The following is a 23,962-nucleotide window of genomic DNA, read 5'->3' as shown; positions in this document are numbered from 1 at the left end:
GAATCCTGCACTGAGCAGGGGGTTGGACCCGATGACCCTAACTCTAAACCGACCAGTCTATGATTCTTTGTTTATCTAATACCGAACAACCCCTTTAAGGCTCTACAGGTGTGATATCTCTGCCCCTCAGGGATTTCACTTTGGTCCTGACTTCCAGCAGTATATTGGATCTTCCCCCAGCCGCCCCCTTCCTCCTCCTCTCAGTGATGGATGGCGGCTGCCGCTTTTACTGTCTTGCATCGGGGTCTCTAAAAGCCCCTCCGAGAGATGAGACGCAGAAAAGCCTCAATATCTCATGAGAAACAATACTGTAAACAAGACATATGGCGCAGCGCGCTCGTACATCACACGGTATCGATCATCTGCCACGCTGCACAGCCCCGAGTCAAAGGAACAAAACCGCACTGAGGCCGTGAGTTCTGACATCGACCACCGGGAGAACAAAGACTGTCATCAGCAACAGCGGAGAGAAGAGGAACACTGCCTGCTGGGGATTGTAGTGTGTTCTTGGAGACTGTATCACACATGATAGGATTAGATACAGCAGGGCAGCAGACAGTATCACACATGATAGGGTTAGATACACAGCTCGGCAAGCAGTATCACACATGATCTGATTAGATAGAGGAGCTACAGCAGCTGGCAGACAGTATCACACAGGATAGTATTAGATACAGGAGCTCAACAGACAGTATCACACATAATAGGATTAGATACACAGCTCAGCAGTATCACACATGATAGGATTAGATACAGCAGCTCAGCAAGAAGTATCACACATGATAGGATTAGATACAGCAGCTGGCAGACAGTATCACACAGGATAGTATTAGATACAGGAGCTCAACAGACAGTATCACACATAATAGGATTAGATACAGTGGCTGGCAGACAGTATCACACAGGATAGGATAAGATGCAGCAGGGCAGCAGACGGTATTAACATGATAGGATTAGATACACAGCTCAGCAGCCAGAATCACACATGACAGGATTAGATACAGAGTGCAGCAAGTAGTATCACACATGATAGGATTAAATTCAGCAGCTGGCAGACAGTATCACACAGTATAGGATTAGATACAGGAGCTCAGTAGAGAGTATCACACATGATAGGATTAGATACACAGCTCAACAGACAGTATCACACATGATAGGCTTAGATACAGTGACTCAGCAGACAGTATCACACATGATGGGCTTAGATACACAACTCTCAACATCTTCCGCTCCGCTTTTTGTCTTTCTTCAGGTTTTGGTCATTAATAGAACATTTTAAAATAGAAATGTGCGAAAAATGCCCCAAATCCCATTCTTGCTGCATCCCGCAGTAACATGCCGAGCGCTCACACCTGGGGCCGCGGGGAATCACTGGGGGCCGCAGTTTCATTCTCACCTCTGGGTGATTAATTATCATCCACCAGAACAGATCTGTAGCCCCTCAGATCACAGGGGGCACCGCAACGCTCCTGTCACATCCTTAGACCGCCTTGTGCTCCGACACCTGACATCATGATTGACAGCTGTCAGGTAGCGACTGTGTCATCCGCTGCCTATAGTAACACTGCAGAACCGTGCCCCCTGGTGGTCACACTGCTACCTGCACGCTGATCCCCAGCAATGATTTGCAACCAACAGCTCTCCAGCTGCTGTGGAACTACAACTCCCAGTATGTTATCACAGCATGCAGCTACCAGGGCACTCTGGAACTTGTAGTGACAATAAGTAAAAATTTGATGGCGCAGAGTGTGAAAAACAAGGTTTATTTAATAGAAAACAGCATATTGTACAGAATAAGGTGGATCTAGCGCTATACAATTACTCTGCATTAGATGGCATTCGGGGTGGGGAGAGCCGGACGCTACTCTCTACCGTGTTACTAGGCTCGGCGGAATAGTGTGACCTTGTGCTTTAACGAGGAAGGTGACATGCGGTAACAGTCATGTGACAAGCGGCCGCCGCCGCGGTGAGTTATTTTCTTCCTGAGGTCTCAATGCACCTTGTAATGTTATCAAAAACCCTTTATATGGCGAAGAAATGAGACATTCCCAGATACTCAGGATGAAGATTCTGTAAGAAGCACCCGTCGTCCAGGTGTGCAGCTGCGGCAGCCATTCCACCGACCAGAAGGGTTATCATGGGGACGCGGCCATCCAATTACTCAGCGGCTATTATGGCATGGCCTTCCTCTACAAACCGATGACATCACAAATGGATGATGTCACTAATCCCCAACTTGTCTATTCATTATGGCTGTAAGCGAGGAGGGTGCAGATAGGACATATTGCTCTACGAGGAAGCATTTTATCTTCTACTACAAAAGGGGTTCAGGGTTCCCCGTCAGTCCAAAAAATTCCAGAGAAGAAGTTGATACAACAATACAGTCAGTTCACTTGTTTGGGGCGGAGACGACTTTCATAAGTTGTGGTGGGGTCTTTGCCCTCCCGATATTGTTTCTGCTCGCGCTGCTTCAACAAGTGTTCGCGGGGCGCTGGCCGGTTTATAAATCAGTTCCTTGCCAAAATAATGTCTGCAATTGGATATAATTCGGGAGCGAGAGAAACATAAAATCCCCCCAATAAAGCTGCGATACGCTATACGAGAAAACCAAAATAATCCAGGCCGAAGAATATCGCTCTGCTGCCAACCAGCAAAGACACCAAAACGCATCACTGCGCTGCCCGGCCAGAAACCTGCAAAGGATCCATTCACTTCCATTGATGGATGGCTGCATAAGTATTGGCACCCTGCATCCCAGCGCTTCAGTGTGGCCAGATGGTGCTTTTGCATCACCTGATGTGGACTACATCTCCCACAATGCAGCACGGCAGGAGTACCCTGATTTAGCATCACTGACACTTGAGCGATGGCACGGTGACAACTGGGATTCCATATTGGAAAATGTTGGGCACGTAAGGCTGGATGAGGTCCATATATATGGCATGTATGCTACTACAGCGTACAAGTTTAGGGGATGGCACATATTCAAATGTGAAACCAAGGTCAATTGTTGGAGCAGTTGCTGCTGAAGGACACTAGTGGAGTCTATAGCAGGCTGGCATTCAGGTGGCATCAGCCTGGCATTAATACCATCAATCAAAGTGTCCTTGAAGATCACGCAGATTTGCCGACTTCTCTGTATCTGGAAAGCAGCTCCGTGCCATGTCCAAGGGCAACAAATATGCATTAATCCAATGACAGTACAAGCAGTGAGGTGCAAGATGCCAAGCACATTCCAATAAAGTAAGGTAGAGTGCCCCTTTAATGTACCAGGTCAGACCTTCCAATAGACTCAAGGATCCGATATCCGCTAAAGGGTTTGTATGTGTGACAGACATTATGACTAGAGATGAGCGAATATACTCGTTTCGAGTAATTACTCGATCGAGCACCACGATTTTCGAGTACTTCCGTACTCGGGTGAAAAGATTCTGGGGGCGCCGGGGAGCAGGGGGAGGCGTGGCGGAGCGGGGGGTAGCAGCGGGGAACAGGGGGGATCCCTCTCTCTCTCCCTCTCCCCCCCACTCCCCGCTGCAACCCCCCACTTACCCACGGTGCCCCCCGAATCTTTTCGCCCCAGTACGGAAGTACTCGAAAATCGTGGCGCTCGGGCGAAAAAGGGGCGTGGCCGAGTAGGTTCGCTCATCTCTAATTATGACCCATCCTCAGGATTGATCAGCAATAGATCTGGGGGAGTCCTAAGCAGCGGTCCACTAAGTAGATGCTGCGGACGGGCTGCAATACCACACCTGGCCACTGCACTACAGACGGTGTTTTGAGCATTTTCAGCTGTCCGCAGCATCTTCTCATCAGTCGATTGGTGAGTCTCCTGAGCGACGGACCACCGCCAGTCTGCTTATTGATAACTGAGGAGAGGTAATCCACAGTATTCACCTGGAAAGGCTTTTTAAAGATGCTTCTACAAGCAGCAGGAATACAGTGGATTCTCTGCAGCGAAAAATCCACATAAAAATCCGCAGCATTTCTGCAGTAAAAAAAAAATAATTCAAAATCCGTGGCATTTTCGCATCAAAATCGACTGCATTGGTGCGGATTTTGACTCTGATTCAGCTGATCCATAGCTGATTTCCGCCTGCACAAAATAGCGTTCTCTCACCTCCGTTTTTTGAGTGAATTGCGCCTCTAAAAACCATGTCAGACGCCTTTCTTTGTGCCGTGGTTTTTGGTGCAGAGCTGCGAGCCGATTTAGCTCTGTTAATCAACAAAATCCACGTGTGTATCCGCTCTAAAAACTGCGGCAGAAAGCTGTAGATTTTGATGTGCTTTTTAGAGGCGGAGTTCATGCGGAAAATCCTGCAATTAATGTGAACATATCCTAAAAAATGTAAAAATTCACATTTTTCTACTGTGGTTTTTGGTGCGGATTGGCATGCAGATTTAGCCTTGTCAGTGGGCAAAATCAGGGTGTGGAACTCCAACACGTTTCCGCATCAAGAAATCGCAATTCTGCATATGGAACTTGTTTATTGGGAGGACTAAATCCGCTTGCAGATCTGCGCCAAAGACCAAAGCAGAACGACAGTTTTTGACATGGTTCTTAGATGCGCAATTCATGTGTAAAATTCATCGGGAAATTCCGCTGTATGAACAGAAGATGCTTTTTACAGGAATATTCCGTCACGGAAAAATCCAGATTTTGGTGTGGATTTCCCGTGGCATTGCTGCGGATTTGCAAATAGTGAAATCCACTGCAATTCTCCATAAAAATCCGCATGTCAGAAATGCATATTTTGGTGGAGATTTGTCTGCAGCAGAGTATACCACCACTTGTGAAGGCACACTAAAGTGGGTCTACACTGTCCTAAACTGTATCTAAGTACTTAAGCCAATCAAGAGTAGCTTGTTGGTGCCACGCTGGCGCCCAGGTCACATGCCCCCCCCTACACCCCTGGCTGCGCCTATGCTAAATCTGTGTTCAAGAAATTAATCTCAAGCATCAGTGAAGACCCTTAATGCTGAGTTTGCACTTTTCGGACGTCTCGCCACTTTCTTGCAGCTCGAGATTAAATTGATGTTCAATAATTGAGAAGCAACTTGAAACGGAACCAACAAGCGGCCATTCAGGCAGCTCGGCCGTCAGCAGCTCACATTTGGCAGCCTTTCAGCATTTTCTGGCCAGGCAGCGCACATCATTAGGAACAAAGGGAGAAAAAAAGGAGGAACGATAAAGAAGGGCCTAAGGGGGCCGTAAGGGGATCATGGGGGGTGTTGTAGTCATCTCCACCAGGCATTGTGCTCAGAGGTCTCTGTCAGGAGTTACCACATGTAATAGCTCCGGGACGTATCCACCTGGGAGGCTTTAGTCTCCGCAGTCCCATCTTTCTCCTTCTCACTGTCGCCCTCCCACAGGCTGATGAGCGGTGGGTACAACTCGTTCAGCGGGATGGACGATGTCTTCTGCATGTACTTCTTTAGGGAATGACGATAGTTCTTCCTCTGGAATCTTTTTGCCGCGTAAACAGAAACGGAAGCAAAACTAATGAGGGCGAAAAGAGATCCCATGACGGCTGCCAGAGCCGCGCTGGTCTCCTGGTCGGTGACGGTCAACGAGTAGGATGTCCCCTTGGTAGTGACATTGATGCAGGCCCGTTGAGCTTGTTGATGGAGACCAGATACAGTCAGGCAAACTTCGTACTCCGTGGCAGGTTGGAGATGGGTCAGGTTGTATTCGTGAACGTCGGCAGGAACCCGGGCCGTGTATGTGATGTGTGGGTTGTCGATCTTCATGGTGGCTGAAGACCACTTGAGGTTAGAAGCCAAGACGCTGGAGCTAACTTTCCATGACACCAGGACAGAACTGGCTTCGGTCTGCTGTACATATAGCTGGAGAGCCTGAGAGCCATCCAGAAGGGTCCCATTTATACGCAATGTGGCCACTCTGGTGTCTGCTCCTTCTGAATTTTGTGCCACACAGGTGTAACGGCCAGAGTCCTCTACCTGCACATTGATGACCTGGAGCGTTCCCTCACCACTCAAGCGATACTTATCCGACAACGTTTCTGTGGTGACCTTATGTCCCATAGGGGTGACCCAATAAATTTCGGGTTCAGGTTCTGCCATGGCTCTGCAGTCCAAGGCAACAGCCATCCCTAGGTCTAGGCTGAGATGACTGGGGAAGGTTTCTTGAGATATCATGGGCAAGCATTGCTCTCCAGCAGGGTCTTGGGCCAATGCCTCTTTCACAGACTGACCACGATATTCCGGGGGCAACGCACAAAACATGGAGAGCGGCTCCATAAAACGGATGGTGGTCTGATTGGAGCCCATCCAGTGTAGGACACAGTCACAGCGTAATGGATTACTGTGGATACTGATTTCCCGCAGATTAGGCAGTGATTCCACCGTCCCCTTATACACAGAGTTCAGTGCATTGTTATTCAGCATCAAGCTCTCCAGTGTAGGCACATTACGGAAGGCGGAGCGATGGATGTAGGAAAGTTTCGGATTGTTAGTAGCTTCAAGCTTCGTTAACTCAGGGAGATTGTCTAGAGCGTAGCGGTCTAGCGATACCAACTCTGCCATGTTGTTAATTCCAAGTTCCTTCAGGCGTAGCATATTCTTGAAGTCTCCTTCCTGAATCTTTCGGATGGGATTTTTATTAAGGTCTAAGAATTTGAGGTTGGGAAGTTTTTGTAGCGCCACCTGTGGAACTTTACCAAGCTTATTGTCATAGAACGATAAACTCTCCAGATTATCCAACCCCAGAAACGCGTTCCCTGGAACGTCGCTCAGGTACATGCCGGCCAAGACCAAGCTCCGCAGATTCGTCAGTGGTTGGAAGTTTAAATCCAGTATACCGATAACTGGGTTCTCCCCAATCATGAGTATCTCCAGGTTGGGGGTGGACTTGAACCAGCGACTGTCGATAATCCGCAACTTATTAGAATTTAGGTGCAAGCGGAGTAAGCTGCGCAGTCCGGCAAAGGCACTAGGTGAGATGGAACTGAGTTGGTTGTGGTTGATGTAGAGTTCCTCAAGGTTGCTCAAGTCTTGAAGACAGTAGTCAGTCATCTCAAACACTTGGTTCTCCTCCAGGTGCAGAGTGGTGAGCTGGCTAAGATTGGCCAGGCCCACGTCTTGGATGGAAGTGATATTATTCTGGGACAGGTCGAGCTCTGTCAGATTCACCAGCTGCTGAAGTTCTCCATTTGTCCGTTCAATGTTATTGCTCTGCAGCAGAAGCACCTGCGTGTCGGCAGAAAGATTCGCGGGGATCTTGGTCAGACGTAAGTCGTTGCAGTCCACCGTTTTGGCCTCGCGGTAGGTGGACTGTGGAGTAAACCAAGGCCGGTTCCCACAGACACAGAGCTGAGGACATTCGTTGGCTTGAGTGAACGAAGTGATGAGAAATCCAATCAGCAACTTGTAAAATGTCAACACAAGTAGCTTCCTACAAGCCATGGCCTCCACCGACAAGATCCTCAAGCAGCAGAAAACTGGGCAAGTGTTGGTAAGAAGCTTTGATTTTCTCCCTTCCCTGGATCCGACCTGAAATAAAACAAAGAACCTCATTAAGTTTCATGATCTTCACAGAAAACCACAAATTACCGATAACCTATTGTTTATGTTATCCATGTTGGAGATCCCTTTCTTTTAGAAGGGTCCTCCAAGCATAAACTGATCACCAGCCATCTCACTGCAGAGGCTCCCAACGATCAATTGTGATCTGCAGTAAAACCTGGCAACAAGTGTTGAATTTCCCTACAGCACTACCACAGGAGAAGTGAAGTATTACACTGTGATGATTAAAATCAGCGGGTTGCCATTTTGGGTCCTCCACAGGAAACTGCAACTCATCTGCAACTTTCTAACAGACATTGGGAGAATGATATAAAGAAGTCCATGCATCACTTTTCTAACAGTCAACGGGGCTTGGCAAATAGAGGGTGTGGGTTCTCGAGCCCTCCATATTTACTATAGTTCACGACAGAAACTGGCATAAAAAATAGTGGAATCTACACCAGATGCAAGAGGCCATAGGCTTGAGTCTGGAGCATGGACTGGACAAGTTAATTAAGAGGCGTGCATCGCTTACTAGATTTGTCCCACTGCCTGAACTCTGAACGATCATCATTCACTTTAGCTAGTTTGAACGATTTTTTGGAACGAGTGAAGTGAATGATAGTTCGATTTAAACACGGGTCAACGACTGAACGGCGAACGAGAATCGTTCACTTCTCGTTTGTTGTTCAGTTTCTGCAGGACTAAAAATCATCGTTGGCTCGTTCATTTGTTCCTTTTAAACACTTCTCATTCCGTGTTTCACATGTCTAAAAAGGCGGCACAAGCGCGAATGAGCTGGTCATGACATCACCAGCTCATTCATCTAAAAGGAAGATTAGATAAATGGCCCCAATGTCTATTAGAAAGCTTCCGAACTGTTAATGCTCCGCTGATTACACAGTATTTACTACAGGACTCCTTTACACGAACATATGCGCAAATGTGCACGATTCAGCCATTTTTGTGCACGTGTCTGCACATTGTACTGGACTTTTTTGCGCACATAGTGCATGTTCATATGCGTGTACAGCCCAGATTTAAGAGGCGATTTAACGTAATTAGGTCTAAATATGTTCTTTACCCTCCAGTTTTTTGCATATTCTCTTACTTATTGCGTAAACCCCAGACTTCTATGAGGCCCTTTGGTGCGCAGATGCACACTAAATAGAGCATATTCGATTTTTTTTGTGCACGTGAGAACTGCGCACACAAAAAAAGGAAATGTGAATGAACCCATTGGAATCAATAGGTTTTATTCTCCGCATGCTGTGCATGCAAATTTTGATCCGCCCACGTGAGCCCTACGTCCCGGTGTGCATATTAGCACTTATTCACACGAGCTTATTTGTAGTCCGTATTAAGGCTTCAACAGCTAAACGTATGAACAAATACATCCACCGCAACGCAGGGTATTTGCGTATGTACTAAGTTTGGGAAGGACAATAATCAGGCTGTAGCGCGCATGTCTGCGTATAGTACTGTTATTTTTGCGCTCGCAGCGTCAGTTCACACGTGTGCGAGACACTCCCTTACCACGGACTTGAGTGGCTACTGAAGCCTGATAACAACCAGCTGTCTTCTTTTTCCTGCGTTTTGGGCAGTGCCGCACCCTTCTCTTGGCTGTTTCCACGGGCACCAAAAAGTAAGATCTGCTCTACTTTGTGCATATTTGCTAAAGGCAGCGCATCCCCGCGATCATTACGCTTATTAGCCATTTAAGTTAGGGTTGGGGTGAACTCGCTCAAATATTAGACGCACAAATTCGTATAATATGGGCTCTTTCACAGGCGCGCAAAAAAAAAAAAATCACACACGTAAAAATCACATGGCTATTAGAACCAATGGTTTCCTATGGGAACGTTCAGATGAAGGAAGCGCAACATTCCCATAGTAAACCATTGCTTCTAATAGCCACGTGATTTTTGGGCTCCTAGCTCCTTGGGTGAAAGAGCCCTATATTTGCGCAGACACGCGCATAACATACACTGCTTCGCTGTACAAAAATATTGTGCAGGAGCCAAGTACGCTCATTCGAAGGAGCCCTCAGTTGGCTATTGCGGTGCGTAATACGCACGAAAAATGGAGTCTATTCACGGTTTATTACGTGCGTAAAAAATATGTGCGCAATTTGTTGCATATTTACGTCCGTATGAAAAATCTCCAAAATACTGCAGTTTTGGTAAAAGAAAACATTGCGCTCTTCATGCCCCGAAGCTGCATACACCTGTGTGAATTAACCCTTACACTACAGATGATCCGAGGCGCGAAATATATTCTCATCAGACCCTAGAAGTTTGTGCCCCCCCTATGGATTCCTCTCCAGACGCAGAGCTTAGGGGAACAATGCTGAAGAATGAGACGAGGACACAGACTATCACACTCGCATTCTATTCATACACAGATCTACTGACAGCTGGGACTGGGGACTCGGGGTCACAGGATGACAGCTGATCTATATTAACTCTCGTCTTCCCCCGGGGGTCCGCAGCTTGTTCTTCCAGGACCCAGGAGATGTAATAACTTCAGACAAAAAGACAAGCAGTGAGTTCTTCTCCAGCAGTGGAAGTGACGACCAACGGTAACTGCGAGCAAAGACACCGCAGATCTGCCGCTGTCACTGCGCAAGAGGCTCCATCACTTGACGCTGCAAGGAAAAATCGTGGCTGAAAATCGCCCATGTAAATGAATGCTTTACATGGTCGCGATTTTCCCGCGACATTTTCTCATGGCTAATAGCTGCGAGAAAACGCTTGTGTGAATAAGGCCTATAGGTGCGCTCACATGGACGATTTACACGTGTGATATCTAACCAATTGCGATATAGTCAGGTCTTCTTCCCATAACCGTGTTTGCGCAGGTATTTGTGCACGCAAAGTCTGTGCGCACTAAATACAGAGAACAGAATCCATTAACTTCAATGGTTTTCTATTGCGCGCACGTAAAAAAGTAAGACCCGCTCATAGAAGCCTATGTGAGGTGTGAAAATATGCAAGGGGAAGCGTGAAACACTGCGCAAATCACGGGGAAAAGAAGACATCTGGAGCTCATTAGGTTTAAGTAGCCTTGAAATCCACGGAGAGGGTGTCACGCACATGTGAACTGCGCAAAAATACAGTACTATGCGCAGAACATGCAGAATATGTACCTCTTCAAACCTCGTTCATGCGCACATACGCCGCTGTGAGCATTTTTGCGTATACGCCCGTGTGAATCTGCCCTCAGATACCTGCATGAAAAGAACAGACTGATTTCAATGTGGTTATTCACATGAGCGGTTGTCATCTTGGACCGATGATCCGAGACTGAAGAATCGCTGCTGTTCATATTTTTGGACCAATCTGTGTCAGAATCACCCAATATTCGCTATTGCCATTTTTTTGCGCAGTGAACGAGTGTATTTTGCACTTGTATCTGCACAAATGTGGAGCACATTTACGCAAGCGCAACTTGTGCACATGCCCGCAAATACAACGGGCACAAAAAAAGTGAGAAGTAATCCATTGAAATCAACGTGTTCTGTTCTCCGCATTATGCGCACACGGCGTATCACGCTCATCTCTTTAAGCCCCGATACGGACGAAAATAGGACATGCCGCCATTTTTTATATTGACCACTGATCTGTGTAAGAAAATCCCAAGTCTGAAAAGATCCATTAGGGCTTATTCACACGTCGGTGTACCGTGTCCGGGAGCGGTCTGTGATTGCAGCAGGCTGCACATGGACCCATTGACTTAATGGGGCTTTTAAGACAAGTCCGGCGCTGTGTTCTTTCATAACACATTTCACACGCGAAAAAAAAATTGCAGCTTTGCAAGTGCGATATCGCTCCGCGTTTTATGGACCGATATCGCCATCGCCTGTGGAAATTCGGTCTTACAAGTGAGTTATGTAGGCTTCTCTATGACTGTTAATGATCCAGAATATTTGATAATCCGGCGCCTGTCTGGATTAAAGGAGATTCCCTGTACAGGCAGGCACGGGATGTACGGGCAGTGCCAGGGCACAGGGACTAGATGTGTGGCATCGTCCTTGGCTCTGCAAGTGATGGGGACTGATCTGCTGCAGGATGAATAGATTGTGCTTTGCTCTGCAGAACTGGGCAGCCTGACAAAGGAGAATGGAGACTGCACAAAGCGTTTCCGTGCCAGCCGGGCTCACGTAACGCACCTCTCTGCATGCCCCCTGCTCACCCATCCTGCGCCCAGGTCCACACGTATAGGCCAGGGTGGCGATCCCGGCTGCGGCGTTTAGCGCAATTACTTTCTTGCTGGGGTCTTTGTGCAGTAAATTCCTCCACGTGAGGAGTGAAGGAGACATCTGGCATCAGTGCCTCATTGCCATGCAAATCACGAGGCTGGCAGGGGGCATGCCTGGTGCGAATCCACACCTCAGCTGGGAACACTAAATGACTTACTACCCCCTGAATGGCCGAGGGAGGACGGAGGGGGCATCAATGCACCACAAATAGGTAGCAGAACAGAAGAGCTTCACAAAACCAGGGACAAAGACAGAAGAGACAAGAACACAGATGACACACAATACAAAGTACACAGTCATATACTCCATGCTATACAGTTATATATTCCACACTATACAGTCATATACACCCCACTATAGTCAGATGCTTCACACTATACAGTCATATACACATTATACAGTCATATACACCACACTATAGTCAGATACTCCATGCTATAGTCAGATGCTTCATACTATACAGTCATATACACACTATACAGTCATATACACCACACTAGTCAGATACTCCATGCTATACAGTCAAATTCACACTACACAATTATATACACCACACTAGTCAGTAAGATACTCCATGCCATACAGTCATATATTCCACACTGCACAGTCATATACACACTATACCATCATATACACCACACTATAGTCAGATACTCCATGTTATACAGTCATATACACACTATACAGTCATATACACCACACTAGTCAGATACTCCATGCTATATAGTCATATTCACACTACACAATCATATACACCACACTAGTCAGATACTCCATGCCATACAGTCATATACACATACACACTATACAGTGATATACTGCATGCTATACATTCATATACACACTATATATACAGATATATACAGTACACCACACCATACCGTCAGATACAGATATACACCACACTATACAGCCATATACACACTATACAGGCATATATACCACACTATACAGTCAGATACTACACACTGCACAGTCATATATACACTATACCATCATACACACCACACTATAGACAGATACTCCATGTTATACAGTCATATACACACTATACAGTCAAATACACCACACTAGTCAGTAAGATACTATATAGTCATATACACATACACACTATACAGTGATATACTGCATGCTATACATTCATATACACACTATATATATATATACAGATATATACAGTACACCACACCATACCGTCAGATACAGACATACACCACACTATACAGCCATATACACACTATACAGGCATATATACCACACTATACAGTCAGATACTACACAATGCACAGTCATAGCTGCATGTTCTGCACTTCATGCCACTCCTCCCATTAAAGGACACTATAGTCAGCCTCTCCATAGTCTGCAGTGGCTGATAACAGGGGGCAATTGATTATTACCACCTGTCCTACAGTCATCCTCTTAACAGTCTGCAGCAACTAATTGCATTCACCTGCCCTACTGTCAACCTCTGCCCAGTCTCTAATGGCTGATAACAGGGAGTAATAGATTATATTCACTCATCCAACAATTATCCTGATAACAGGGAGTAGTAGATTGCAATCACCAGTCCTACAGTCATCCTATGTCCAACCTGCAATGGCTGATAACAGGAAGCAATACATTGCATTCTCTTCTCTTGTCCTCTGCTCCATCTGCAATGGCTGATAACAGGAAGCAATAGACTGTTCACCTGCCCTACTGTCAGTCCTGCCCCAGCCTCCACTGGCTGATAAATGTAGGCAAAAGGTTGCATTCACCAATCCTTATAGTCATCCTCTCTGCAGCCTGCAATGGCTGATAACTGGGAGCAAAAGGTTGCATTCACCAATCCTTAGGGCTCCTTCACACTGGCGATCGCGATACGGCTGCGAGAAAATTGTGGAAAAATCGTATATTTTCTCATGCAATGTCTGAGCGTCAGCGATGCTTGTTCTTGGAAAATAATCTCACATCGCATCGCTGCCGCTTCCGATTTTCTCGCGCAATTTTCCTTCACGATAGACAGAAAGAGTTTTTAGTGTTAAAAACGCATCCCACGAACATCGCAAGTTGGTGCGTTGCGATGCGCTAAATCGGAGGCTCCTTAGGGAAACATGGCCGAGAAAAAATAGCAAAAGGCAGATTTCTAAATCTCGCAACATCACATGAAAGAAAACATCGCGGATGGGAATGAAGTCATTGAAAAGCACGGGCTTCATAATTCTGCGTTTTCACGCGCTCTCACATCATGCGAAGGCGGTCTGAGCGGCAGCGATGTGATAGGAGATTATTTTTCAGGAAAAAGCATCGCTGGCGCTCAAACATCGTATGAGCAAATATGTGATATCCCCGCATGTTTTTCACGGCGATATCACGCTCGCCGTGTGAAGTAAGCCTTACAGTCATCCTACTCTGACCTTGATACCTGATAACAGAGAACAATAGATTACATTCACCTGTTCGACAGCCATCATGTTCTCATATTACCTTAGGCTATTTTCATGCGGCCGAGCGCATGCAGATATGCGTGTTTGCGCACCTTCCATTGATCTCTATAGATGTCTTCGGTGAGCAATCACGCATAAGATAGAGCAGGTCCTTTTGTTTGCTCCCGTGGGAACAACAGGTGTAAAAAAAGAAGTCAGCATGAACCCAGTGAAATCAACGGGTTCTAGTCTCCGCGTTTTTTGGGTGGCATTTTCCTGTGCGCAAAAACACGCTCGTCTGCTGAAGCCCTTAGCCAGTAAAAACGAAGTGATGTAGCAGAGCTGGATCTGTCATTTAACTGTAAGAGTGCAGGCAACACTAGAAGTCCCATGTAAAACCACGGATACCGGTAATGTGCTGTTGTTGTTAGCGTTTAGTCATTCATGACCCTCGGTCACCCAAGGGCCCAATGTCCACGGGCGGGTTTGATTTGTGGAAGATCTGCAAATCCAGCCACCCATATGGAAACATGGGTGTCCGCAAATGAAATAAAGCATGCAGATTTGACTTGCGGACCTCGCACGGACGGCTTCCATTTAAGTCAATGGAAGCACTCCAATCCGTGGCCCATCCGAAAATGAATTGAGGGCTCCCACATGCGGAATCCGACCCGTCCATGGACATGAGCCCTAAGGCTAGTATCACACGGGTGATCATGATTTTGCTGCATCTTTGTTCCCGCGACTTTTGGGCGTGTCCTGCAAGAGGTTTACGGCAATTTTGTCCTTTAAATACCCAATTCAGCTCTGCTACATCTGTAACGCAGCCACCAGTCTCACTAGAGCATTCCAGTAATCACTGCCCCACGGACACCCCGGCCGCTAACTGCCATTAAAACTACAGAAAAGGAGTTCATTACGAGTAAATATACATAATGAGCGTTTTTATAATCGGCAGCAATTCACAGCGTAACCATAAAGCGATCCGTAACTCTGCTACACCAACATTATGGCAGGAGCGCAGCAGGCGGACGCTGAATACAAACCCTGGACTCCAGCTGTGGGTTATACTGCCGCTGTATTAATAACTGAAGGCGGAGCACTAGGGGGATAATAAAGGGTTAATTAGCATCATATCCAGACTACAAGTGGTCTGACACTAGATGACAGATATTTAACCCCTTAGTGACGCGGACGATTTTGGAACTAAGGACGCCACAATTTTGGGGAGATTTTCATCCCCACTTTTTGAAAGCTGTAACTTTTTATTGTTCTGTCGACACGGCCGTACGAGGGCTTGTTTCTTGCGTGGCGAGCCGCAGATTTTATTGGTACCATTTTGCAGTGCATACGGCTTTTTTGATCACTTTTATTGCATTTTTTAGGGGGAGGCAAAATGTATAAAAAACTATTTTGGTTCCGTTTTTTTGCTTCTTCTTTTTTATAGGATTTTCTGCGCTGGATAAAAAGTGTGTTCAATTTATTGTACGGGTCATTGCGAATGTGATGATACCAAGCGTGGGTTTTTACAAAGAGGGAAAAATGTGCTAAAAAGGTTTTATTACATTTTTTTTAGGGAGGGTGGGGGTTTCTTTAACCTTTTTTAATCTCCCTGTAGGGGACTTGTGATGCTATGATCGCTCTAATAATACACTGCAGCACTTCTATACTGCAACGCATTTTCACGATCACAGTCCGTGGCAGACCCAGACACTATTGTCTGGCGTCCGGTTGCCATGGCAACCCAATGACCCTCCGCTATTACATGGCAGACGTCCGATGATGTAACAGAGCGAGCTCTCTCCCTCCAGGAATTCTTTTTATGTCGCGATCAACAGTGACCGCAGCATGTAAGGAGTTAACAGCTGGGATCGGTGTTCTCAATGATCCCCACTGTTGCAGAAGGAGACAACGTGTCAGTCACAGCCAACTCTCTCTGCAGATGGCAAAGGCTCAACTTGTGATCCCACGCCAGCCATAGGACGTAACTCTATGCCTATTCGCAGGAACTGCTTCTTAGCCAGGACATACATTTACACTCTGGGGCAGGAAAGGGTTAACATAGTCATGTAAACAAGTATCAGTAGTTAGTTGCTACAATGTGATACATTATGTCTCTTCTATGATAAAGCCCAGGTTCTGTTCACATCTGCACGGGAGGCTTTGGTGCAAATCTGGCACGTGCGCCATTTCATTCAGGGAAATGACGGCCAACATGCTAGAAGTCAAATGGACCACATTATAGTGAAAGGAGCCATTCTGGCCCATAATATGCCAGCTGCGGCACTTCCAATTTTTCCCTTATTTGCGCCAAACAACGAAACCCCAAACCGCATATTTGAACACAGACTTAGTTACCATTTACGTGGATTTTTTATGCAGATTCTGTCCAAAATCCGTGTTCAAATCTGCATTTTTTTTTACTATCCTATTGAGTTCAGTGAGAACCTGGAGCGTTCATACGACGCAGATTTCAAATCTGAGTTGGTTGAAAAAATATACCGACGTGCCCATTCTCAATTCAGACTCCGCGCTGGAAAAAAGCGCATGCGATTTATTTCCATCTAATGGGGAAATCCAAGTGTGGACCTGCACACGCCGGTCATAGATAAGTGTCCCTGGAGTAAGATGCGCCAAGTGTATTAAAGGCGTTGTATTAGAATTACAAGGTATTCCCTCTCCACAGGATAGGGGGTAACTTGCTGATCAGTGGGGGTCTGGAGAATGAGACTCCCTTGTCCTGCTCTCCTGTCACTGCGGGGGTCGCTTTTTTCCCCCCCCCCGCAGTGATCTCAGCATCCAAGTATGTACAGTTGGTGCTCCATTCATTTCAATGGTAGTGACAGAAATCCCCATGCGGGTGCCGCTCGGGTATATTGGTAGTAACATTCACAGTGAATAAAGTGCTAGTCAGTCTTCTCCTCCCTGTGGGGGGTGCAGTGAGGGAGACGAGGGACACTGGACCCCTGTTCTTGATATTGGCAAAGGGCTTAGCTATGAGACCACCACCAATCAGCAAAGTTTCCCCTATCCTGTAGAGAGGGGATAATTTGCAATTGTGGTACCATAAGTTGGCGCTATACAAATAAAGATTATTATTATTATTATTATTATTCCTTCAAGGGCTCATCCACATGGGCATATGCAGATTCGGTGAGTGAAAATCGCACCATTTTCGTGCATCACAACTGCATGCATCTACTGCTTAATTCGTTGATTTTGTAGGGATTGTTTGCGCTCGTGTACACTGCATTTTTCCCATGTGCAAAAAAAAAAAAATTTGAAGAAGGTCGCAATGTTTTCTCCTAAATACACAGTGAATATGTGTGTATCGTCGTATTCACTGTGTTTTTACGTGATGCCATAGTTTATAATGGCCAATTTCAGTCCATGATACGAACCAAAATAGCGCATGATGCAATATTTTTTCACGCGCGTCTGAATACTTCAATGCAAATTAATGGGGTTTATGCTGTCCGTATTACGTGCATAGACAATACACGGGTAATACGGACATATATTTCTGCTGTTATTTATGCCAGTGTAATTTGATCGTGTAAATTATAGTAAATTTAGTAGGACGCAGGATGCAATAACCAAGCCACGCCCACTTTTAAAAAAAGTGTTGAGCGCAATGGAAAATACTGAAAAGTCACAAATTTTTGCCTAGGTTTTGTGAATACCTCCCATACAGTGCAGAAATATCACCTTCCAATCCATAAACTAGGGAAGAAGCTGCTTCCTGTAGGCACCAAGTACGTTATTGAGGGTACAGACTCCCAGTGCCCATGCCATTAGAGCTAGTGGTGCCCCCTTCAGTAATGGCAGTTGATGCTTGATGTGTGACTCATCTGATACCACTAGAACTAATCCAAGGTGACGTACATGACATCGTATCAGCTAAAAGTGACTAGAGAGATGACATTTACATTGTTTAGCCAGACAGAGTGATAATCTATAAATAATCCCAGTATACTACATGTAATTATAATATACTATATATATACTAATCCCGAAATACTATATATTATCCCAATATATTATACATAATCCTAATAAACTATATATAATCCCGAAATACTATATATTATATAATCCTAATATACTAAATATAGTCCCAATATACTATATATAATCCCAATATACTATATATAATCCCAATATACCATATATAATCCCAGTATACTATATATAATCCCAATATACTATATATAATCCCAATATACCATATATAATCCCAATATACCATATATAATCCCAATATACCATATATAATCCCAATATACTATATATAATCCTGATATACTATATATAATCACAATATACTATATATGATCCTGATATACTATATTTAATCCCAATATACTATATATAACCCCAATACACTATATACAATCCTAATATACTGTACTCCGATCGGCTAACACCCTCAGACTAAACACCCCTGTAATACGAACCTCTCATGCTCGCCTACAGGACTTCACCAGAGCAGCACCCATCCTCTGGAATGCTCTACCCCAAGGCATCCAGACAATTCCCGATGCACGAAATTTCAGACGTGCCTTAAAAACGCACCTCTTCAGGGAAGCATACCAACTCTCCTGACCTAGTCCCTCGCCCCTCCTTATGGTGCTCCACCCTGCTTGCCTTCTGATAAATGATCTGTACATGAAATTTCCTATTGCCTGTGTTCCCCAACCCCTGCACCTCCTGTACCACCCTCAACCCATTTGTGTCTAACCCAATGTATCTCACATTGTAATTGTTGTATTGTTTTGCATTTATCCATGCCTGAAAGCGCTGCAGAATAAGTTGGCGCTATACAAATAAAGATTATCATTATTACTTAATCCTGATATACTATATATAATCCCATCTGTAGCCATCCATAAAACATCCCATTTGTGCAGCGCCATCTCGTCAGTGTAATCCTGTGCTACAAACACTTGTATCCATGTGAATTAACCACCCGGCCATGAGATCACAGGGAAGAAAATGGGTCACATGGGATTATAATCCCCGCTGATTATTTCTATGGGGATGAAGTGTTGCTTGGTTTATATCCAAACTGTACAACTCTGTAACCAGCGGAGCGTCACTGCAGCGCCATGACTGGTGTAGCACTAATCCCCGCTGCCACTGTGCAGACAGAACAGCTGGTGTCACATTACATGGGATCACTATGAGTAGAGATAACACTAGATCATTTAGGGCGGGCTCACACGGACAGATTCCAATTGTGGAATCTGCGATCAGCATCCGCACAGAGGATCAGCGCCAAAACTCAGCCATTAAAAAGCATGTACTTTCGCTTTTTTGCTCACATTCGCAGATATGAATTGCGTATTCTGCAAGCGGAAAAAAGAAAATCGCTGTGGTCATATGCAATCCAGAAATAGCAGGTACGCAGGGTCGCCGACCGGGTTTACAGCCAGAATGCATTGCAGGCCTCCCACATGGGGAATCTGGTCCGCCCGCGTGAGCCCAGCGTTATAAGGCTGCGACTACACGGGGGCTGATTTGCAGTGGAATGTTCGCAGCAGGCATTCCGTCGCAGATCAGCCGTGGAAAGCCTGTCCTCCAAACTCACACCATTTGGGGGTTTTACCACCTATTCCTGTGCGGTATTCACCCCTCATTGAGAAGCTATGAATTCCGCAGCAGAAATGGCGGTAAAATTTGCATGCTGCAGAATTAAATTGCGCACTGCATGTCAATTTCCGCACGGGTTTTGTGCTGGTTATTTCCGCAGCTTGTGGACATTTTCAAAATCCCAAATCCACTTTGCCGTAAATGCTGCAGCAAATCCAACCCGTGTGAACCCCGCCCAAGAAATACTAGATCACCAGCACCTCTGAGCAGCTCATGAGGTGATCTCCAAATATCCTTGGTGGCTCAGTGGCTAGCACTGTTGCCATGTGGCAGTGGGGTCCTGGGTTCAAGTCTTACTAAGGATATCTGCATGGAGTTTTTGTTCTCCCTGTGTTTGTGTTGGTTTGCTTCCACACTCCAAAAACATGCTGATAGGGGATAAATCCCTATGACATACAGCGCTGCAGATTATGTATGTGCTATATAGAAGACTGATCCCATTCCATCATTATATGCCATATAATAAAGAGGTCTCTATCCTCACACTAGATTACTAGCACATGATTACATAGTACTCAATGGCAAGCATTGCACTTAGAAATCATAAGATGTTACTGGAATGTCATGTCAAACTGGAGTGACAGATCATACTAGATCCCTCGTTCTACTCAAGGGATCTATACCACATCTTGTTAGATCACTAGGATATTACAAATAAAACTAGTTGGCTGTAACATCCTACTACATCCTTGCATCAGCTCTAAAAATCTTGTAATACTAGATGTCTAAAACATACAACCAGATCACAAGGACCTCACCAGAAATATATGTGATTTCAGGTAGCACTAGATCCTGTGATGAGCAGGGTATTATTGTATCTTGACGCCACCAGGAACTGCTGGTGAGATGAGCAGATCACTAGAACATTGCAAGAAATTACCATAAAACTTATATCACCAAGGATCACACTAGATCAATTGGTTAATGTACAACAATATTATCATGCTAGATTACTAGGACAAGATTTAAAAAAAGATCTCAGCACATGTGGCCAGATCCCTTAGAAAACACAAGAAATAAATGTGAGACCTCACAATGGATCACACTAGATCCTTGGTTAATGTACAACAGTATTATCATACTAGATTACTAGGACAAGATCTTACTAAGATCTCCAGTACATGTGATCAGATCACTAGAACGTCACAAGAAATAAGAGTGACATATCACAATGGATCACACTAGATGTCTTGGTTAATGTCTCCAGTATTATCATGCCAGATTGCTAGGACAAGAATGTACCTAAGATCTCAGCACATGTAACCAGATCCCTAGAACCTCAAAGGAAATAACAATGACATGTCACAGTGGTTCACATTAGATCCACTAGATCACTAGAATATCCCATTAAAAAAACTGTGATCTGAAAAAAAACAACAGTTGATCACACAAGATCCCTTGGTTAATGTACTTTATCACACTAAATTACTAGGACAAGCTCTTAGAAAGATCTCCAGCAGATCACTAGAATATCACAAGAAATAAATGATTTGAAAAAAACAGTGGATCATACTAGATTCCTTGGTAAATATACATTATTATCATACTAGGTGACAAAGATCTAACTAGGACATCACAACAATCAATGTAACATCATGTAACACTAGATCTCTGAGATTACATACAAGATCACTGGCATGTTACATATGACCAGAACACCAGCGACTTCACTGTCCTATTCATAGATTTGTGATATCAAATTGGATCCATCAATCTGCTCAATACATCGTATCAGATGCTCTCAAGATCATCAGGACGTAACTTTATTTTAGCTGATGGAAATTATTTTTACAATGTTTTGTTGAAGTGGGAAGGTGAATGTTTTATATATATATATATATATATATATATATATATATATAATATATTGATCCCCAGCTCCTCCAGCTGCTTGAGCTCGCAAGGCGGAGGCACCTGCTGTGTCTGATCCTGCTCCATGTGTCCCAGTTCAGCAGACTCTACTACCACTCCCAGCATCCCAGCAATGTATCAGTCATATATATATATATATATATATATATATATATATATCCTGGGCTATTTATAGAGAGTCCTATACCCCACAAATCAGTACGCAGCACTCCTGCATCTATAATACCAGTGCAAAAGTGACTGCGCCCTTGCTAATAAACAAACACTAAATATACACAGAAAAGTAATGGAAGCACACAGAACATCGGACTCATCACTGCACACAACTGCAAGGGAGTAACACTAAACACACTGCACAATGCAAACACAAAGATGCACATTCGTGCTGCACACAGCCTCGTGCACACACAGCACAGATACAGCGTATGCACAGCACTGTATACACAGAATGCACAATATTGTATACACAGAATGCACAATACTGTATACAAATAATGCACAGCACTGTATACAAATAATGCACAATACTGTATACAAATAATGCACAGCACTGTATACACAGATTGTAATGCACTTATACAAACAGAGCAAAGATACAGTCACACATAAGACAAGATACAGCATATGCATAACACTATTCACAGAAGGTAAGGCACTAACACAAAGCAGTACAAACAGAAGCTACACAGTCACAAGACACACCATGCACTGCATCAGCCTGATGAAGAGCCCGAAGTAGGTTGGAAAGCTCGCTATAACATCATATATTTTTGTTAGCCATTAAAAGGTCTCATATCTACAAGATTACTTGGTATCTCTTGCTGAGAACAATCAGCTCTTACAGGATCCAGTCGCCCCGCACTCACATCACACAGCCGGCACTTTACAGCCGTGCAAGCTATAGAGCGCTACAATCACAAAGCTCCACCATGCCCCAGTAACGCCCTGCGCACAGGAGCACTTACCTCCTAGGTTGTGTTCTTCATGTCCCCTCTGCCGCTGTCCCCACTACCCCCATAGCACCCCTCTGCCTCCGCTCCAGCACTGAGCCTGCCTGCCTCCTGACCCTGGGGTAAGTCCAGCACTGGTCAGCTGTGATTGGCTGCTGCTGGGAGCTCCATCTGCACCAGGAACAATGGATGGGGGAGGTAGAAGCCTGTATGGCCGGGAGGAGGGGAGCGGACACAGGCTGGGAAAGTGGAAGGTGCTGGGAGGAGGGAGCAGGTGGAGAGCAGCCCAACTTCTGCAGCTACAAGATGATGGATGGGGATGATGTATCACCTGCCGGGAGGAAGAGGAGTAACAACAACAACCATCTTCCTCATAGCAAATTGCTCACATGGTCCCTGTCGCCCGCCCTTATGTTATCTCTCTGGTAGGACAGTTATATGCTTCTCCCAGGCTGGGGTTCCTCTAGCGTTAATTCTCAACCACGTCTGCGGGAAGTTTGTTCTGAGCATTTACTACTCTTCCAGTAATCTAATATTTCCTGACATTCCTTCTCACCTTCCCCCAACTAATCTCAGAATGCCCCGCGTCCTAGTGTATAGCTTCCTAATAAGATACTTCCTGAACCTTATTTATACCATAACATATAGAAAGGTTTCCTTCATGTCCCCCCTCTCCTCCTGTAATATACCCGTTGTCAATAACATCCCTCCCCTAGAAGGAGTATAATTATATATATATTACATTCATTGTCAGTAACATCCCTCCCCCAGGATTGTGTATATGTGTGTATATATATATATATATACATACACACACTCATTGTCCCTAATATCCCTCCCCTTAGAGGAGTATACCTCCCCTAGAAGGAGTATGTGTATATATATATATATATGTGTATATATATATAATATATATATATATATATATATATATATATATATATATATATATATATATATATATATATACTGTCATTGTCAGTAATATCCCTCCCCTTAAAGGAGAATATATATATATCACCCTGTAGTGTCGGAGACCTTTTTTTGTCTGAATGGAAGGCACATTTCAGGATTTATGTAATCGAGTATGCTGATTTCAAAAATCAAGATGAAAAAAATTCCCTGAAAACCGGAACACCTCCCTATTTACACATTTGCAAAAAACCGAAAAATCATATTTTTATCAATAATTTTCATATTTTACATATTTATTTATTGTTTATTTTATGCCCAAAATAAAAGAAAACATATTTATGTGTTATTTATTATTAATTAAAACCAAAATATCAATTAAAACCAAT

At 44.6% G+C, this 23,962-nt stretch overlaps 1 protein-coding gene across 1 annotated transcript; it reads right to left on the bottom strand.

Moving 5' to 3' along the window:
* Nucleotides 1-1,747: 1,747 nt before the first annotated feature.
* On the bottom strand, nt 1,748-23,091 carry LRRN1 (leucine rich repeat neuronal 1). The gene is made up of 2 exons (XM_066596957.1): nt 22,677-23,091; nt 1,748-7,509 (listed from the first exon to the last, which is right to left on the bottom strand). Exon 2 carries the CDS (start codon nt 7,420-7,422, stop codon nt 5,278-5,280), a length of 2,145 nt encoding a protein of 714 aa, XP_066453054.1. The 5' UTR covers nt 7,423-7,509; nt 22,677-23,091; the 3' UTR covers nt 1,748-5,277.
* Between the last annotated feature and the right edge of the window lie 871 nt (nt 23,092-23,962).

This window comes from Eleutherodactylus coqui, chromosome 3 (genome assembly GCF_035609145.1).
Source record: "Eleutherodactylus coqui strain aEleCoq1 chromosome 3, aEleCoq1.hap1, whole genome shotgun sequence".
Taxonomy (NCBI): Eukaryota; Metazoa; Chordata; class Amphibia; order Anura; family Eleutherodactylidae; genus Eleutherodactylus; species Eleutherodactylus coqui.
The sequence above is the reverse complement of the archived record's forward strand: the minus strand, read 5'-3'. Positions and strand labels throughout refer to the sequence as shown.